The 18489-nt window shown below is 54.9% G+C and overlaps 1 protein-coding gene across 1 annotated transcript; it reads left to right on the top strand.

Moving 5' to 3' along the window:
* The first annotated feature begins 491 nt into the window (after window positions 1-491).
* Window positions 492-17611, top strand: LOC116957098 (uncharacterized). The gene is made up of 5 exons (XM_032979057.2): window positions 492-2240; window positions 6808-7605; window positions 8706-8888; window positions 10758-10862; window positions 11807-17611. The coding sequence occupies exons 2-5, from the start codon at window positions 7420-7422 to the stop codon at window positions 13889-13891; spliced, it is 2559 nt and encodes an 852-aa protein (XP_032834948.2). The 5' UTR covers window positions 492-2240; window positions 6808-7419; the 3' UTR covers window positions 13892-17611.
* Window positions 17612-18489: the final 878 nt, after the last annotated feature.

Raw genomic sequence — 18489 nt, 5'->3', positions numbered from 1 at the left:
TCGTGACTGCAGTAATTCATATTCTTAGTTTTTTCGGTAAAGTCACGTTGAAGAGAAACAACAAAATAATATAAAATATATATAAAACAATTTAAAAATATATTTTATTATTTTGTTGTTTCTCTTCAACGTGGTGACTTTACCGAAAAAACTAAGAATATGAATTACTGCAGTCACGAAAGCTTTAAATCAAAATTTAATGCACGACTTGTTGGGAGCGAGATTGCCCCCTCCGAAGTTTTTTGCCGTTTGCGCATTTCAAAGTCGCCTTTGAACCGTGGACCGAAACGTCTGTAACGGCTCTGTGGTCTATATATAGACGCGTCCATACGTATGTATGCATGCATGCATGCGGCAAGGCCGCTAATCGATACCGGCTCCGCACCGACACCCACTTAAAGTTGAACAAAGACACACAGAGACAAAGACCCCCCCCCCACAAGGTAGCCTTAACAGGCTGTCGGGGCAAGTGTTGTTAGTGGCGAGCAACAGCAGCAGCAGCGGCGGCACCGATGAAGGTTACCGGCGCTGCGGCACCCGCGCCCGGCCGCCTTTGTCTCCCCTAGTGGCGACGTCGTGCCCGCCACACGCCGTGCCAGGTAACGAACTTGAGGCCGAGTCGACCTAGGGGTGAAGCCCCCCGGGAACCGGCTGAAAGCTTCATCGTCACCGCCGGTGCGACGGTGGCCGCGAGCGGGACTCGAACTCGGGTGGCAAAGGTTCGTAGGGTGGCACCACCGCTCCCCCCCCCCCACGTGAGAGACAAAGACAAAGGCACCCCGTGTAGCCTCTAGCAGACTTGTCGGGGCAAGTGCTGTTCAGCAGCAGCAGCGGCACACGCAAGGCGGTGGTTGTGGTGGGTGGTGGTGGTGGTTGTGGTGGTTGTGGTGGTCAATGAACACCGCGCAAGCCCGGCCGCCTTTGTCTTCCTCGCCGCGGCAAACGTAACTCATTTAAGGCGGAGTCGACCTAGGGGAGGGGGGGTGACCCATGCAAAACCAGGTTACATTGTTTTTTAGAGCTTTATTTTGTCGATTTTGAAAACGCTTTGGTTTTAGCCACGCCTGGTTTGCCTGTTGCGGTACTACAGAGTTATAGCCCGATAACTTTAAATTGTCTCGTGGTTGTTATTTTTTGCTGGGTTTTTTTTTCAACTCTCTCCCCTTCCCTCCCTTTCCCTGGATTTTTCTGTTTGCGCGTGGTCACTTTAAGATGTCTTTTTTTTTCCTTGTTCGTGGTTTTGTTTTGCTGCTGCACACAATTCAAGAGGGCTACATCCAATAAACGAAACTGGAAAAACTGAGGTTGGACTTGGTCGGCCGTCCCCACGTCCCGCAGCGCCGACGCGCTCACCACCAGCGCCACCGCTCCTCCCTCGCCCCCCATTAACAATGGGATTTAAAACCCCCAACAGCAACAACGGTGGGGGTCGATTCAATCAGATCGGCGGCTCTGATTGATTGATTAATTCATTAATTGTTTACCCACCACCACCACCAGCACCAACACAACCCCTCCCCCACCAACCTTGCTAACCCCTTAAAGCCATCACCCCCCGCGGACAAGACAAGAGCTAACGCCGCCGCCACCACCACCACCACCACCACCCCTACCCCCATCAACTCAAAACAACTTCTGAGTCCATTTCGTCGTACCGGAGGACATACAGACAGCCAGCCAGCCATCATCATCACCCGTAGTCACCCTCCCTCCTTGCTTAATCCTTCCATCATCGTCATCATCATCACCTCCGTCTCATCATCGTCGTCGCCAGCTGATCATTATCACCACCACCATCATCATCGTCACCATCATCATCGGTCTCGAGTCGTCGTTTTTGATCCCTCCTCGTGGTGCTTTCGACTTGGCACGGCTGCGTTCGGGTGCGCGCAAGAAGCTCGGCCTCCGTACGTTACGGGGAAGACATCAGCCATCATCATCATCAGCCATCATCATCATCAGCCATCATCATCACCCATCATCACTCATCACCCATCACCCATCATCATCATCTGCTCCACCGTCTCTGTCGCCTGCACCTCGACCATCACCACCACCCCCGCCACCACCGCCACCACCACGACCACCACCACCACGACCACCACCACGACCACCACCACCACGACCACCACCACCATCCGTCCACCGTTTCAACCACCGCTTGCTGTGCCCTGATGGACAACAACCAGGGCGTCGTGAAGACTCGCCAGGCGAACACGGAGACGCCATCGCTGTGGAAGGTGAGAGAGATTGCGGCGGTGATGGTGGTGACGATGTGATGGTGGTGATGATGAGATGGTTGTGGTGGTGGTGATGATGGTGATGATAATAACGATGAGATGATGGTGATGTGATGGTGGTGGTGATGATGATGATGAGATGGTTGTGGTGATGATGAGATGATGATGATGGTGATGATAATAACGATGAGATGATGGTGATGAGATGGTTGTGGTGATGATGAGATGGTTGTGGTGGTGATGATGGTGATGATAATACCGATGAGATGGTGGTGATGAGATGGTTGTGGCGGTGATGATGAGATGGCGGTGATGATGTTAGTTTTAATATGGGTCTCTATGAATGTTGCTCTCTATGAGTGGGTCTCTATGGATCTCCGTGTGTCTCTGTGTACGGGTCTCCATGCGGAATTTGGCTGCTGCTGAACATTTTCAGCAACTTGGTTGAGCGGCTATGATTTCATATTCTCGGGTCTTTCGGTGAAGCCACCGAGATAAAAAGTCACCGAATATAAAAATAATACAATTTGTGAAATTAATCAATGCAAAAAAAACTGAATTTTAAAAATAGTAAAATTAAAATTTATTGAAAAAAAAAAACAGAATTCGAAAAAAAGTAGTAAAATAAAATTTAAAATTTAACTAAATTGAAAACAATAAAAGCAAAAATAACGCCAACGACGTTTCGATCGCAGCAGGAGCGGTCTTCGTGTTTTTTTTCTTTGCTTTGATTATTTTAAATTTATTTTTTTTATTTAAAATTTAAATTGTATTATGTTTTTATTTTCTACCTACGTGACTTTACCGAAAGAACCAAGGATTATGAGTTCCCGCAGTCGCGAAAGTTCTAAGTCAAAATTCGAGCTTTGATTTGCGATGGTGGCTTCTGAACAAGCGCCACACGGCAGATTCGCGCGGGGTGCATTACAACTTGTAAAATAACATAAATAAAACGAGTAGGTCACGGGTTAAATCTCGACTTGAAGCTTTTCGTCACTGCAGGGATTCAAAATCTTAGACGTCGATAAAATAAATATTCATATTATTACTTTAAATGTTTAACTTTATTTCAATTTTTAATTTTAAATTTCCATCTATGTGACCTTTACCGAAAGCGTCAATGAGTAAGTAAATCACGGGTTTTAAAATGTCGACTTGAAGCTTTTCGGATTCAAAATCTTTGGGCCTTTCGGTAAAGTCACGCAGATAGAAAAATTTAAGAATAAAATAGAAATGTAAAATAAAAAGAATAAATTAAAAAATAATAAAAGCCAAAAAAACTCACGACGTTTCGATCGCGACGCAAACGGTCTTCATCAGGCGTGGGCTTAGTGCTTTTATTATTATTATTTTTAATTTAAAATTATCTACGTTACTTTACCGAAAGACCCCAAAAAAATACAAACGACTGTTCCTCTTGGTTCTTTCGGTAAAGTCACGTAGAAGATGAAATAATAAAATAATAATAAAAATATAAAACATAACAACTTTTTATTTTTATTTAATTTTTTATTTTACTGTGCGCGCGGTTTTTTTATTATTATTTATTTTATTATTTCCATTCTACGTGGTGGTGACTTTACCGAAACAACCACGAAGATGAATCCCTGCAAGTCACGAAAGCTTTTTAAATCGAAAAACAAATGACCGTTTGCTGTGGCCAGCACCACGCACGGGGTCGCCTTTGTCCCTCCCCCCCCCCCCCCAAAACTGCCGATGCTTACGACCACGACACCCCCCAGCGTTTGAGGTCCCCCGCGTAGCCTCGGAGTACTGCATGGGGCAAGTGCTGTGAGTAGCAAGAAGCAGCAGCAGCAGCAGAAACAGCGGCACGGTTAGCTCCGTGATGTTTTTTTTTTATGGGTCTCTGCTGTGTGAGTCTATGGGCCTCTGTGAGTCTGTGGGTCTCTGCTGTGTGAGTCTATGGGTCTCTGTGTGAGTCTATGGGTCTCTGCCGTGTGAGTCTATGGGTCTCTGCTTTGCGAGTCTATGGGTCTCTGCTGTGTGAGTCTATGGGTCTCTGTGTGAGTCTATGGGTCTCTGCTGTGTGAGTCTATGGGTCTCTGCTGTGTGAGTCTATGGGTCTCTGTGTGAGTCTGTGGGTCTCTGTGTGAGTCTGTGGGTCTCTCTGTGAGTCTGTGGGTCTCTGCTGTGCGAGTCTATGGGTCTCTGCGTGAGTCTATGGGTCTCTGCGTGAGTCTATGGGTCTCTTTGATGAGTCTGTCGGTCTCTGCTGTGTGAGTCTATGCGCTGGAGTGAAACACAGCCACGCTCAGACCGCGACCTTTAGCGCTGTCCTCGAGACAGCCTGATCCCTTCACCTGATGAAGGCCGCTTGTGTTGTGGCCGAAACGTCGTGATTTTTGTTGTTTTATTTTTTTACCTACGTGACTTTACCGAATAGCACCAAAGAGTATGGATCCTTGCAGTCGCGAAAGATTTAAATCTAGAATCACCAACACTGCCACAATGATCTCCATCCATCGGTAGATAGACCACGTCGGTGATGGCGATTACGCTGAGCGATGCAGATTAGCACGTGGGTTAGAGGGCACACGGCAGGGTTAGAGACATCACCAACACAGACGCAATGATCTCCATCCATCAGTGGATAGACCACGTCGGTGATGGCGATTACGCTGAGAGATGCAGATGAACACGTGGTGGGTCCTGTGTGTGATGAGTCTACGTATGTCTGTGATGAATGTGGGTTTCTGTGTGAGTCTATGGGTCACGGAGTGTATGGGTCTCTGTGTGAGTCTATGGGTCTCTGTGCGAGTCTTTGGGTCTCTGTGCGAGTCTGTGGGTCTCTATGTGAGTCTATGGGTCTCTGTGCTAGTCTGTGGGTCTCTGTGTGAGTCTATGGGTCTCTATGTGAGTCTGGATGTCTGTGTTTGTCTATGGGTCTCTATGTGAGTCTATGGGTCTCTATGTGAGTCTGTGGATCTCTGTGTGAGTCTATGGGTCTCTGTGTGAGTGTTTGGGTCTCTATGTGAGTCTATGGGTCTCTGTGTGAGTCTATGGGTCTCTGTGTGAGTCTATGGGTCTCTGTGTGAGTCTATGGGTCTCTATGCGAGTCTATGGGTCTCTAAGTGAGTCGATGGGTTTCTATGCGAGTCTATAGGTCTCTATGCGAGTCTATGGGTCTCTATGCGAGTCTATGGGTCTCTATGCGAGTCTATGGGTCTCTATGCGAGTCTATGGGTCTCTATGCGAGTCTATGGGTCTCTATGCGAGTCTATGGGTCTCTATGCGAGTCTATGGGTCTCTATGCGAGTCTATGGGTCTCTATGCCAGTCTATAGGTCTCTATGCGAGACTATGGGTCGCTTTGCGAGTCTCTGGGTCTCTATGCGAGTTTCTGAGTCTCTATGTGTGAGTCAATGGATCTCTGTGTGAATCTATGGGTCTCTGTGATGAGTCTGAGGGTCTCTGTGATGAGTCTATGGGTCTCTGTGATGAGACTATGGGTCTCTGTGTGAGTGTATAGGTCTCTGGGTGAGTCTGTGGGTCTCTGCTGTGTGAGTCTATGGGTCTCTGCTGTGCGAGTCTATGGGTCTCTATGCGAGTCTATGGGTCTCTATGTGAGTCTATGGGTTTCTATTTGAGTCTATGGGTCTCTATGTGAGTCTGCCTCAATGCTTGTCTGGGTCTCTATGCCAGTCTATAGGTCTCTATGCCAGTCTATGGGTCTCTATGCGAGTCTATGGGTCGCTTTGCGAGTCTCTGGGTCTCTATGCGAGTTTCTGAGTCTCTATGTGTGAGTCAATGGCTCTCTGTGTGAATCTATGGGTCTCTGTGATGAGTCTGAGGGTCTCTGTGATGAGTCTATGGGTCTTTGTGATGAGACTATGGGTCTCTGTGTGAGTCTATGGGTCTCTATGTGAGTGTATAGGTCTCTGTGTGAGTCTGTGGGTCTCTGCTGTGTGAGTCTATGGGTCTCTGCTGTGCAAGTCTATGGGTCTCTGTGATGAGTCTATGGGTCTCTGTGTGAGGCTATGGGTCTCTGCTGTGTGAGTCTGTGGGTCTCTGCTGTGTGAGTCTATCGTTCTGTGTGAGTCTATGGGTCTCTGTGTGAGTCTATAGGTCTCTGCGTGAGTGTATAGGTCTCTGTGTGAGTCTATGGGTCTCTGTGTGAGTCTGTGGGTCTCTGCTGTGTGAGTCTATGGGTCTCTGCTGTGCGAGTCTATGGCTCTCTATGATGAGTCTATGGGTCTCTGTGTGAGTCTATGGGTCTCTGCTGTGTGAGTCTGTGGGTCTCTCTGTGCGAGTCTATGGGTCTCTGCTGTGTGAGTCTATGGGTCTCTGTGTGAGTCTGTGGGTCTCTGCGTGAGTCTATGAGTCTCTCTGTGCGAGTCTATGGATCTCTGTGAGTCTATCGGTCTCTGTGAGTCTATGTGCCTTTCTGTGTGATTCTATGGGTGTCTATGCTTGCCTATGGGTCTCTATGCGTGTCTATGGGTCTCAATGCAAGTCTACGGGTGTCTGTGCAAGTCTATGCCTCCCCTGCACACTCCTGTGTCCACCCGGACTGACCATCGCCCTCCTCCCGTGCTCCACATCCGCAGGTTGTGGGCAACATTGTGGGGCGACTCTAGCTCTGCTCAAGGTGGACTCGATGGACAGTCACCCATAGTCCACCCATAGTCTACCAATAGTCCACCTATAGTCCATCCATGGTCCACCCACGGTCCACCTATGGTCCACTCGCAGTCCGCCCGCAGTCCAACCACAGTCCACCTGCAGTCCATCTACTCGGTAGCCCCAAGAGCGGCACGGTCCACCAATCATAGCCACTGACAGGCCTGGTATTTCACCAACCAGCAGCCGAGACCAACAGCTTCACCAGTAGTCCAGCCACTGGACCACTAGTCCAGGCACTAGTCCAGCCACTGGTCTAGCCACTGGTCCACTAGTCAAGCCACTGGGCCACTAGTCCATTCACTAGTCCACTAGTCTAGCCACTGGTCCACTAGGCCATCCACTAGTCCAGCCACTGGTCCACTGGTCCAGCCACTGGTCCACTAGTCCAGCCATTGGTCCACTAGTCCAGCCATGGTCTAGCCACTAGTCCAGCCACTAGTCCATTGGCCCAGCCACTAGTCCACTGGTCCAGCCACTGGTCCACTGGTCCAGCCACTGGTCCACTGGTCCAGCAACCGGCCCACTAGTCCAGTCACATGTCCGGTAATACAGGCGCTGGTCCGCCAACGGGCTTCCTGGTTAGTCTACCACCCAACCAGCTGCTCAACCAACCAGCCGGAGAGTCCACCCACCCACTCGCCCGAGGAGCGATGGACTCGCCGAACCACGAGGTGGAGATGGAAGAGGACAACGCGGCGCTGCCTGCCGCGCTCCACCCACAGGTGATCCACCCACAGATGACCCACCCACAGATGACCCACCCACAGGTGATCCACCCACAGGCGATCCACCCACAGATGACCCACCCACAGGTGATCCACCCACAGGTGATCCACCCACAGGTGATCCACCCACAGATCATCCACCCACAGCCTATCCACTGATGCGCACTCACCACTGATGAGACGTGGGTTGGTGAAGTCTATGGGTCTGTGTGTGGCGAGTCTATGGGTCTCTGTGTGGTGAGTCTGTGGGTCTCTGTGTGATGAGTCTGTGGGTCTCTGTGTGATGAGTCTGTGGGTCTCTGTGTGGCGAGTCTGTGGGTCTCTGTGTGGTGAGTCTATAGGTCTCTGTGTGGTGAGTCTATGGGTCTCTGTGTGATGAGTCTATGGGTCTCTGTGTGGTGAGTCTATGGGTCTCTGTGTGATGAGTCTGTGGGTCTCTGTGTGATGAGTCTGTGGGTCTCTGTGTGGCGAGTCTGTGGGTCTCTGTGTGGTGAGTCTATGGGTCTCTGTGTGGGGAGTCTGTGGGTCTCTGTGTGATGAGTCTATGGGTCTCTGTGTGGTGAGTCTGTGGGTCTCTGTGTGGTGAGTCTATGGGTCTCTGTGTGGCGAGTCTATGGGTCTCTGTGTGGTGAGTCTGTGGGTCTCTGTGTGATGAGTCTGTGGGTCTCTGTGTGGTGAGTCTATGGGTCTCTGTGTGGTGAGTCTATGGGTCTCTGTGTGGTGAGTCTATGGGTCTCTGTGTGGTGAGTCTATGGGTCTCTGTGTGGTGAGTCTGTGGGTCTCTGTGTGGTGAGTCTGTGGGTCTCTGTGTGGTGAGTCTGTGGGTCTCTGTGTGGTGAGTCTGTGGGTCTCTGTGTGGTGAGTCTGTGGGTCTCTGTGTGGTGAGTCTGTGGGTCTCCTAAAAGTTAAAGAGAGACGCCCAGACCCAGGGCTCGAACTCAGGGACTCACGACCATCATGAGCACCTCCCCCCCCCCCTCCCCCCCGTGAGAGAGAGAGAGTAAAGGAGGCCAACCACACGATCACCGGCAGTGGCACACCATCGTGATTGTTCGTGCGACTTATCCCCTCCACCTCACCCCCCTCATGCCGTTTAGGAGGAAGATATGGAGCACGGTGATTGCGCCGGTGGCGGCGGTGGTGATGGAGGACAGGAATCTGGCAAGACGGAGAGAAGCAAGAGGAACTACCAGCGCTACCCCAAGCCTCCGTACTCGTACGTGGCGCTCATCTGCCTGGCGATCACGCGCTCCGCGGAGCTGCAGCTTACGCTCCGACAGGTAGGGCCGCTCGCACGCACCGCTCGCTCGCTCAATTGCTAACTCGCTCAGTCGCTCTCTCGCCAATTGATCAGTCGCTTAATCATTCAATCGCTCGCTCACTCTTGCACCACTCGCTCGCACCAATCGCTCGCCCACTCAATTGCTTACTCACTCAATCACTTACTCACTCACTCAAGCACCCACTGACACAACCACTCACTCACTCACTCAATCGCCCACTCAATCGCTCACCCACTCAATTGCTTACTCACTCACTCAATCACTTACTCACTCACTCACTCAATTGCCCACTCAATCACTTGCTCACTCAATCGCCCATGCAATCCCCCCACTCAATCGCTCACCCACTCAATCGCCCACTCACTCAATTGCCCACTCAATCACTTGCTCATTCAATCGCCCATGCAATCCCCCACTCAATCATTCACTCGGCCACCCACTGACACAACCACTCACTCACTCAATCACTTGCTCACTCAATCGCCCATGCAATCCCCCGCTCAATTGCCCGCTCACTCAATTGCCCACTCACTCAATTGCCCACTCACTCAATTGCCCACTCAATCACTTGCTCACTCAATTGCCCACTCAATCGCCCATGCAATCCCCCACTCAATCTCCCACTCAATCGCTCACTCGCTCAATTAGTGTTGCGATCGAAACGTCGTAGTTTTTTGTTATTTTCTTTGAACCTATCTACTTGACTTTACCGAAAGACCGAAATAATTAGAATTCCTGCAGCCACGATAGCCTAAAGTCAAGATTTTACCACTCGCCCAATCGCTCACGTACTCAATCGCCCACCCACTCAATCGCTCACCCACTCCATCACCCACTCAATCGCTCACCCAGTCAATCGCTCAGCCCCTCAATCGCTCGCCCACTCATATACTCACTCAATTGCTCACCCACTCAATCACTCACTCAACCACCCACTGACACAACCACTCACTCACTCAATCGCCCACTCAATCACTTGCTCACTCAATCGCCCATGCAATCCCCCACTCAATTGTCCACTCACTCAATTGCCCACTCACTCAATTGCCCACTCAATCATTCACTCAACCACCCACTGACACAACCACTCACTCACTCAATTGCCCACTCAATCGCCCATGCAATCCCCCACTCAATCGCTCACTCAATTGCTCACCCACTCAATTGCCCACTCAATCGCCCATGAAATCCCCCACTCAATTGCCCACTCACTCAATCGCCCACTCACTCAATTGCCCACTCAATCGCCCATGCAATCCCCCACTCAATTGCCCATTCACTCAATCGCCCACTCACTCAATTGCCCACTCAATCGCCCATGCAATCCCCCACTCAATTGCTCACTCACTCAATTGCCCACTCAATTATTCACTCAACCACCCACTGACACAACCACTCACTCACTCAATTGCCCACACACTCAATTGCCCACTCAATCTCCCATGCAATCCCCAATTGCCCACTCACTCAATCGCCCACTCACTCAATTGCTCACTCAATCGCCCTTGCAATCCCGCACTCAATTGCCCACTCACTCAATTGCCCACTCACTCAATTGCCCACTCAATCTCCCATGCAATCCCCAATTGCCCACTCAATCTCCTATGCAATCCCCAATTGCCCACTCACTCAATTGTCCACCTCACTCAATTGGCCACTCAATCTCCCATGCAATCCGCAATTGCCCACTCACTTAATCGCCCACTCACTCAATTGCCCACTCAATCTCCCATGCAATCCGCAATTGCCCACTCACTCAATTGCCCACTCACTCAATTGCCCACTCACTCAATTGCCCACTCACTCAACTTTGTTGCAACGTTGACGACGATGACGGTGACGACGGCGGTGTTCCCCGTGCTTCAGATCTTCAGCCTCATCAGCTCCATGTTCCCGTTCTTCACGGGCGAGTACAAGGGCTGGAGGGACTCCGTGCGCCACAACCTCTCTGCGAACAAGTGCTTCTCCAAGGTGACGCCACCGGCCACCGCCAACAAAGAGCCCCCGTGTGGCCTCTAGCAGGCTCCAGGGCGCAAGTGCCGTGAGCGAGCAGGACCCCAATGGGGGCAACACGAGAGAGGCGGCGGATGGCCAACACCGCGCCCGGCCGCCTTTGTCTCCCCCCCCCCCCCCCCCAGTGGCGACGTTTGCCACACGCCGCACCAGGTGCTCCGGTTGAGGCCGAGGGCGAGGCCCAGGACCGGTGTCGGACGGCCGTCACCGGTGTTGGCCGTGGGGCGAGAATCGAAAACTTGGCGCGGCGCTAACCGCTGAGCCACGGCTCCCCACCGCAGTACGCGCGAGTGTGTGTGTGTGCGTGTGTGCGTGTGTGCGTGTGTGTGCGTGTGTGCGCGTGTGTGCGTGTGTGTGCGCGAGTGTGTGTGTGCGTGTGTGTGCGTGCGTGTGCGTGCGGTGGGGAGCGGTGGTGTGGCGGTTAGCGCTACGCTGCGCTACGAACCCGGCGACCCGGGTTCGATTCCCGCTCGCGGCCAACGCCACCGGTGGCGATTGTCTAAACCGCTCCTGGGCCTTCCCTAGGTCGGCTCGGCCTCAAATGAGTTACCTGGTGCGATGTGTAAACATTGCCACTAGGGAGACAAAGGCGCATGTAGGCATGTACACACGTGCGTGTGTGTGCGTGCGTGTGTGCGTGCGCGCGAGCGAGCACTCGCAAACGGAGGCATTACCGGAGACGATCCCCCTGGCAGAGGCAATGCCACTCCAACCCCGGCAGACCGCCCAGCAGCATCCGAATAATCCCCGCCACCGTGGCCACTCCACATCGCTGTAGACACCAGCAGGCCGCTCCGTCCACCCCTCCCGCCCACGACGTTCCGCCCGTCCGCCCGCCCGCTCACCCAAACCCCCTCCACCCCCCCTCCACCCCCCCTTCCACCCCCCCCCCCCGGTCCCAGGTGCTTAAGGACCCTTCGCGCCCGGGCTGCAAGGGCAACCACTGGACGCTGGACATCGACAAGGTGCCGCCCGAGGCCCTCCTGCGGCAGAACACGGCCGAGTCGCGCAAGGCCCGCTCGCCGTACCCGCAGGACCTGCGGCCCTACCTCCTGGACCCGGGCCTCCGCCTCTGGCCGTGCTCGCCCGGCCAGGACGGGGCTTCGGCCCACAATGCCGCGGCCGCTCCTCCTCCCGCCGCTTCCGCGCCGATGGCCGACGTGTCCCGGCCGCCGCCGCAGCTCGGCTGGGCGAACGCCGACGCTCCGGTGCCGCCGTGCCGCCCGCCGGCCGTGCCGGGCCCGGCCCTGGCCTCCGCTCTCGAGCGGTTCCGCCCGTTGCCGCCGCCGCCGTTCTCCGGCGTCTCCGGCGTCTCCGGCGTCGTCTCCGGCGTCTCGGCTGCCTCCTCCTCGTCCGCGCCGTTCCTCTCGGTGGCCGGGCACTTCCTGTCACCGTTGGCGGGGGTTCCCTCGTACCCGCCCCGAGTGCCGCCGGGCGACGTCGCGTGGGGCAACGCGGCGGTCCTGCCGGGCCGTCCGTCGCTGCCCGCCCCGTCCCCCAACCCCGCCCCCGCCCCCTCCTCGTCCACCTGCGCTCAGGCGCCGACGGCCGCCGGCTCCACCAACCTGCACCAGCAGCTGCCGTCGGTGTCCTCCACCACCACCGCCGCCGCCGCCTCCTCCTCCTCCGTGCATCGCCCGCTGCGAGCGGACGAATCGGATTCGTCGCCCGCCGTCTCTCGCCCGTCGTCGTCCGCCTCCGCCGCCTCCTCCGCCTCCTCCTCCTCCGTCGCCTCGTCGCCGTTCTCCCGCTCGCCGTCGCCCGCCCCTGGACGGCCGCCGCCGCTGCCGCAGCCGCAGCCGCCGGGCCCCGTGGACGTCTGCATGGCCCTCTCGTCTCCCGCGGGGCAGCGCCGGCGTCGGCACCGGCACCAGGCGGGCGAACGGCAGTGCCAGCGCCGGCGCCGCCACGAGCGCCGGGACACGGGGGGCGATCGCCAGCGGCCGCTCGGCCTGGCAATTCCCTCCTCCTCCTCGTCCGCATCATCCTCCTCATCATCCTCATCATCCTCCTCCTCCTCGTCGGCGTCGTCGGCTGACACCGCCGCCGACGCCGAGGGGCGCCGCGCGTGGCACGCGGCATGGGTGGCGCAGCCGTGGCAGTGCCAGCCTGGCAACGCCAACGTGGCCGCCGCCCACGGTAACAATTGCAACGCGGCCGCCGCCCACGGTTACGGCAACGTGGTCGCCGCCCACGGTTACGGAAACGCGGCCGCCGCCCACGGTTACGGAAACGTGGCCGCCGCCCACGGTTACGGAAACGTGGCCGCCGCCCACGGTTACGGCAACGTGGCCGCCGCCCACGGTTACGGCAACGCGGCCGCCGCCCACGGTTACGGAAACGTGGTCGCCGCCCACGGTTACGCCCATGGCAACGTGGCCGCCGCCCACGGTTACGCCCATGGCAACGTGGCCGCCTCCCATGGTTACGCCCATGGCAACGTGGCCGCCGCCCACGGTTACGCCCACGGTCACGCCCATGGCAACGTGGCCGCCGCCGCCGCGTACGGCAACCCGGCCCCGCAGGCGCTGGTCTCATGGGAGCTGCCGACCTCGCACTCCAAGTTCACGCCCCCAAACGCGGTGGCGCCACCCGCCGGTCCGGACTCGCTGGCTTTCCTTAGCGGCCCCGGCGGCAGCCCCGGCACAATCCCCGCGTACCGATCGCCACCGTCATTGTCCTGTTCCCCCTCCACCTCGGCGCCTTCGCCGTCGCCGTCGCCGTCGTCGTTGCATCCGCCGTCCCCGCCGCTGCAGCTGGTGTCGTACTGGGTGAGGTCGCGCGACGCTGGTCTCCTCTACCAGGTGCCCACGTTCCTGGACTACGAGCGCGTCTACGGCGTCGTGCCACCCAACAAGAGCGTCTTCGACCTCTTCCTAGTGCCCGCGTCGCCCGCCGCTGCGATGCTGCCGGCTGTCCCGTTCCCTTCCTCCTCCTCCTCCTCCTCTTCCTCCTCCTCCTCCTCCTCCTTTCCACAGGGCCGCTAGGGCCAGCCACCAGGGCCGTCGCCAACCGGCACCAAGTTTTGCGCAGGGTCGTTGTCGTTGAGGAGGAGGAGCTGGAGGATGATGAGGATGATGAGGATGATGAGGATGATGAGGATGATGAGGATGATGAGGATGATGAGGATGATGAGGAGGATGATGAGGATGATGAGGATGATGAGGATGATGAGGATGATGAGGATGATGAGGATGATGAGGATGATGAAGATGATGAAGATGATGAAGATGATGAAGATGATGAGGATGATGAGGAGGATGAGGATGATGAGGAGGATGAGGATGATGAGGAGGATGAGGAGGAGGTGGTGTAACCGTCCTGGGACATCGAGTCATCCAGCCAGGCGTCTCTTCCTCCTTCCTGCAGGGTCACCAAGGGCTGCCAGGGCCGGCTGCTAGAGGCCGCTAAGGTCACCACTGACCAGTCCCAAGTTTTTTTCGTCATTGTCTTAGCTGCTCTGGGACGTCCATATGTCATCCAGTGATGTCGGGTGACGTCTATTAATGTGGGTTGGGGAGAATGTTGTATAAACAAACCACGGGGAGGGGAGGGGAGGGAGGGGGGGGGCACGTTGAACGCTCGGCGGAATGCATGACAGAGTGTTGAAAATCTGCGATCCGTCCGTGCCCGGTGCAGGGTTAGGGGTTGGGGGGGGGGATGGGCTGTGCCGGACATCGTTTGGAGTTTGAGATTCACGAGCGTGGTGGCTGCGTGTCGTGTGTCCTTGCGCGGTACCGCGCGGATGCTGCCCAATCCCTACCCTCGCTAACCCACTCCTACCACCCGCTGACCCAACCCACCACTGCCAACCTCGCCCCCTATTTATTTTAGCAAGTCGAGTGGAAGGAGGGCTTACGACACACCGTCACGCCGCACGGGGGCGACCGCGCGCACACAACAACAACAACCACAGCAACCGCCATTCGCCGCTAAGTGGCGGTGATGTCAACACGACGCTTGTGCCAGGCCATGTGCACCTTGAGGCCACGTGAAGTGTCGAACGCCCGCTGGCAGGAGGTCACGGGGCAGACCCAGCAGGTGCCACGGGTCGACTGACTGAGATGACTGAGATGACTGGCTGATGCACCACCTGTGCCCCCTACTGTGCCAACCTGCTGTGCTTTAGCCACCCGGCGCTCCGCTCGTTGTTGTGAGCGTCGCTCGTCCGCCCTCCGTTGTTGTTGGAGGGCGACTACCTCCAACTGCCCAGTAGCGTCCTTCACGAGCCTCCTCCTTCACTGAGGCCGATCTTGACACCGCTGGTACCAGTCATCGGCAAGTCCACTCAGCTCCACGTCCTCCTGTACCACATCACTCCATCTCTTCTCTAGCCCGTCCCGCGCCCGTTTAGCCCCCTCGATCCGGCCGAACAAAAAGCTGTTTCGGCATGCGGTGGCTGGGCATGCGGGCTGCTTGATCCAGCCAACGCAGCGCACACACACACACACACACGCACGCAGCCGCTGGAATTTACCGGCGGCGAGGCCGTCGTTAGACGCCGCTCGGGACAGCGGCGGTAGCTGGACCGCGGTCGGGGACAGCAGCCCTGGGGTCAACGCCTTGGCGACCAGTTTGCCACGGCTGCGACATTCCTTGATGAAGATTGCCGGGGTCCCTCTTCTGTTCCGCAAAAACGGCGCGGGTTGCTTCTCGCTGGATGGTTCTTAACGTTCCTTTGGAAAGAAGATGGAATAGTTGCTCAGGCCACGTGGCCCAAAAGTGAAGACACACAGGGTCATGATATTCATTTCAACACTGGCGTGAAAGCATTTTAAATTGTTTTCGTTAACTTAAGTTTCGTGTTTCATCTATTGCCATGAATTGTCATCCATTTTTTTTCTTCCTTTTTTAGATTTAGAAAATTGTGGCCGATTCGAGACTAAAACTCCACTGGTGAATGTTAATCTTTAAAGACAAGTCCTGAATTGATTTTTAACGGGGACGGTGAGCACAGCGCACGAGTTTTATTGGAAAGGCCACTTTGAACATTTGTCAAGTTACATTAAATAACCCTACGTACCCTCACTTTTGGGCCACCCTATATATGCGGAATATATCTCGACTTGAAGCTTTCGTGACCGCAGGAATTCATACTCTTTGGGTGTTTCGGTGACGTTTCGATCACAACACAAGCGATCGTCATCAGGAAGGAAACCTTTCCACGTGACTTTTACCGAAAGACCCAAAGACTACACGGAATATATATTTTCAAAACGCACACAAATCCAGACGGAGATGGGTTTTCCACCCCCCCACCCCCCCCCCCCCCCCAGACATGCGGAACGTTGTGGCGGTGTCGACTTTGTCCGTGTGGGAATGTCGGCTGGGGGGGGGGACGTGGGTTAGGGATGGGGTTGGAGGATCTGCGGCAGGTGGGGATTGCGTTTCCGCAATCGTCTGACCGTCGCGTTTAGGTTTTCATGTTTTATTTAGCACGCGCGTCAGGTCGTCCGTCACCAACAACGTGGTCAGTAATTTAGTTGCCCCCTTTTTTCCCCCCCGTCGTTTGCTTGGGTCAGACGCTCGTGTAGGTACAATGCCGGTGTGTTTGGTTTTTACCGTTATGGCTCTCCGCCACCGAGGGACCCAGCGCTGATCGAATCTCGTAGTCTGGTCATCGTCTAGGTATGTTGATTTGATTGTCGTGCACATGCTCGAGCCTTACTGTCGGGCCTAGATAATCGTGCACGTGGCGCAGCCTGAGTGAGGCCTAGTTAATCGTGCACGTGGCGCAGCCTGAGTGAGACCTAGTTAATCGTGCACGTGGCGCAGCCTGAGTGAGGCCTAGTTAATCGTGCACGTGGCGCAGCCTGAGTGAGGCCTAGTTAATCGTGCACGTGGCACAGCCAGAGTAAGGCCTAATTAATAGTGCACGTGGCGCAGCCTGAGTGATGCCTGGTTAATCGTGCACGTGGTGCAGCCTGAGTGATGCCTGGTTAATCGTGCACGTGGTGCAGCCTGAGTGAGGCCTAGTTAATAGTGCACGTGGCGCAGCCTGAGTGAGGCCTAGTTAATAGTGCACGTGGCGCAGCCTGAGTGAGGCCTCGTTAATCTGCCGACTGTAGCCCTCCAGCAAAAACGTCGGCTACACGTGTACACACCCACATGGAACACGTGTAGGCAACAATAGAGACAAATATTCACCGTGTAGCCTTAATAGACCGTCGGTCGCAAGTGCTGCTAGCGAGCACCTATAAAGGCCGGTACAGCGCACGAGGGGGTGGGTGGCCAGCACCACGCCTGGCCGCCTTTGTCTCCCCAGCGGTGATGTTCACTACACACCACATCAGGTACTCCTTTGAGGACGAGTCGACCCAGGGGAGGCCCGGGACCGATTCGGATACTGGTGTTGACCGTGAGCGGGAATCGAACCCGGGTCGTAGGGGTTGGGGGGGGGGATGATTGACACACGTCGAGGCGCACGTGCCAACGACGGTTTTGAATGTAAACGTTCCAATCGGTGAGTCGAATTGGTTTAGTCGGTGTGCTTTCGCGACCAAGTGATTTCTCATGATGATGTTGTGCGGGTTACATCGCGTGAATGTGTAGAGGTGTGTGTGTGTGTGTGTCGTACAGGACACCTCCACTCCACACGGGATGGGTAGGTGGTTGTTCTTGAAGTGCCATGCCATTCTTTGCTGTGCAATGTCAAATCGGTCGGTTGCAATCAGTTTCGCCATGAATAAACATTTGCACTAATTAAACGCTTCGTTTGCGATGCGAGTCTGTGGGTGTCTGTGTGCGAGTCTGTGGGTCTCTGCGTTGGTCTCTGCGTGAGTCTATGGGTCTTTGTGAGTCTATGGGTTCCTGTACGAGTCTGTGGGTCTCTGTGCGAGTCTATGGGTCTCTATGTGAGTCTACTGTTCTGTGTGAGTCTGCGTCTCTGTGCGAGTCTATGGGTCTGTGCGAGTCTGGGTCTCTATATGAGTCTATGGGTCTCTGCACGAGTCTATGGGTCTCTGCGTGAGTCTATGGGTCTCTGCATGAGTCTATGGGTCTCTGTGTGAGTCTATGGGTCTCTGTGTGAGTCTATGGGTCTCTATATGAGTCTATGGGTCTCTGCATGAGTCTATGGGTCTCTGCGTGAGTCTATGGGTCTCTGTGCGAGTCTATGGGTCTCTGCGCGAGTCTTGAGTCTGCATGCCTATGGGTGTCTATAGGGGTTTCTCTATAGAGGTCGTTCCTTCAATGGGTCTGGGTCTCTGGAGTTCCACGGCTGCTCTGAGTTCGTTTCGCCTTTGGAGCTGAGAAGATTAGAGGGGACAATCTAATCGAGCGGTGACTTTAAGCTGAAACAAATGTCCCATCTGAGCTGCTCCACCGAGTGTCTGATACCATCATCATCATAATGTGGAAATTGCAGATGCATCAACACCCACAGAGACCCAGAGAGATACGTAGAAAACCACAGACTAAAGCTAAGCTATTTTTTTATCTTACCAGGGAAGGCCCCACTGAGCCCCTGTGGATCTTTGTCAGAAGGCGACCTGGACCATCGCAAATGATAACAGCACGACCACGTGGCTGATACCATCATAATCATCATCACCACGTGGCTGATACCATCATCATCACCACGTGG

This window comes from Petromyzon marinus, chromosome 69, assembly GCF_048934315.1.
Source record: "Petromyzon marinus isolate PM22_M1 ecotype Great Lakes invasive population chromosome 69, UKy_Petmar_22M1.pri1.0, whole genome shotgun sequence".
NCBI classification, from domain to species: domain Eukaryota; kingdom Metazoa; phylum Chordata; class Hyperoartia; order Petromyzontiformes; family Petromyzontidae; genus Petromyzon; species Petromyzon marinus.
Note: the sequence above shows the minus strand (reverse complement) of the source record. Positions and strands in the feature narration are given on the sequence as shown.

Bases quoted from the DNA above. Each gene is read 5' to 3' on its own strand.
- LOC116957098 (XM_032979057.2), top strand. From the start codon at position 7,420: ATGTCCGGTAATACAGGCGCTGGTCCGCCAACGGGCTTCCTGGTTAGT. The intron at 8,889-10,757 runs GTAGGGCCGCTC...CCCGTGCTTCAG, and splicing joins TGCAGCTTACGCTCCGACAG to ATCTTCAGCCTCATCAGCTC. The intron at 10,863-11,806 runs GTGACGCCACCG...CCCCGGTCCCAG, and splicing joins CGAACAAGTGCTTCTCCAAG to GTGCTTAAGGACCCTTCGCG.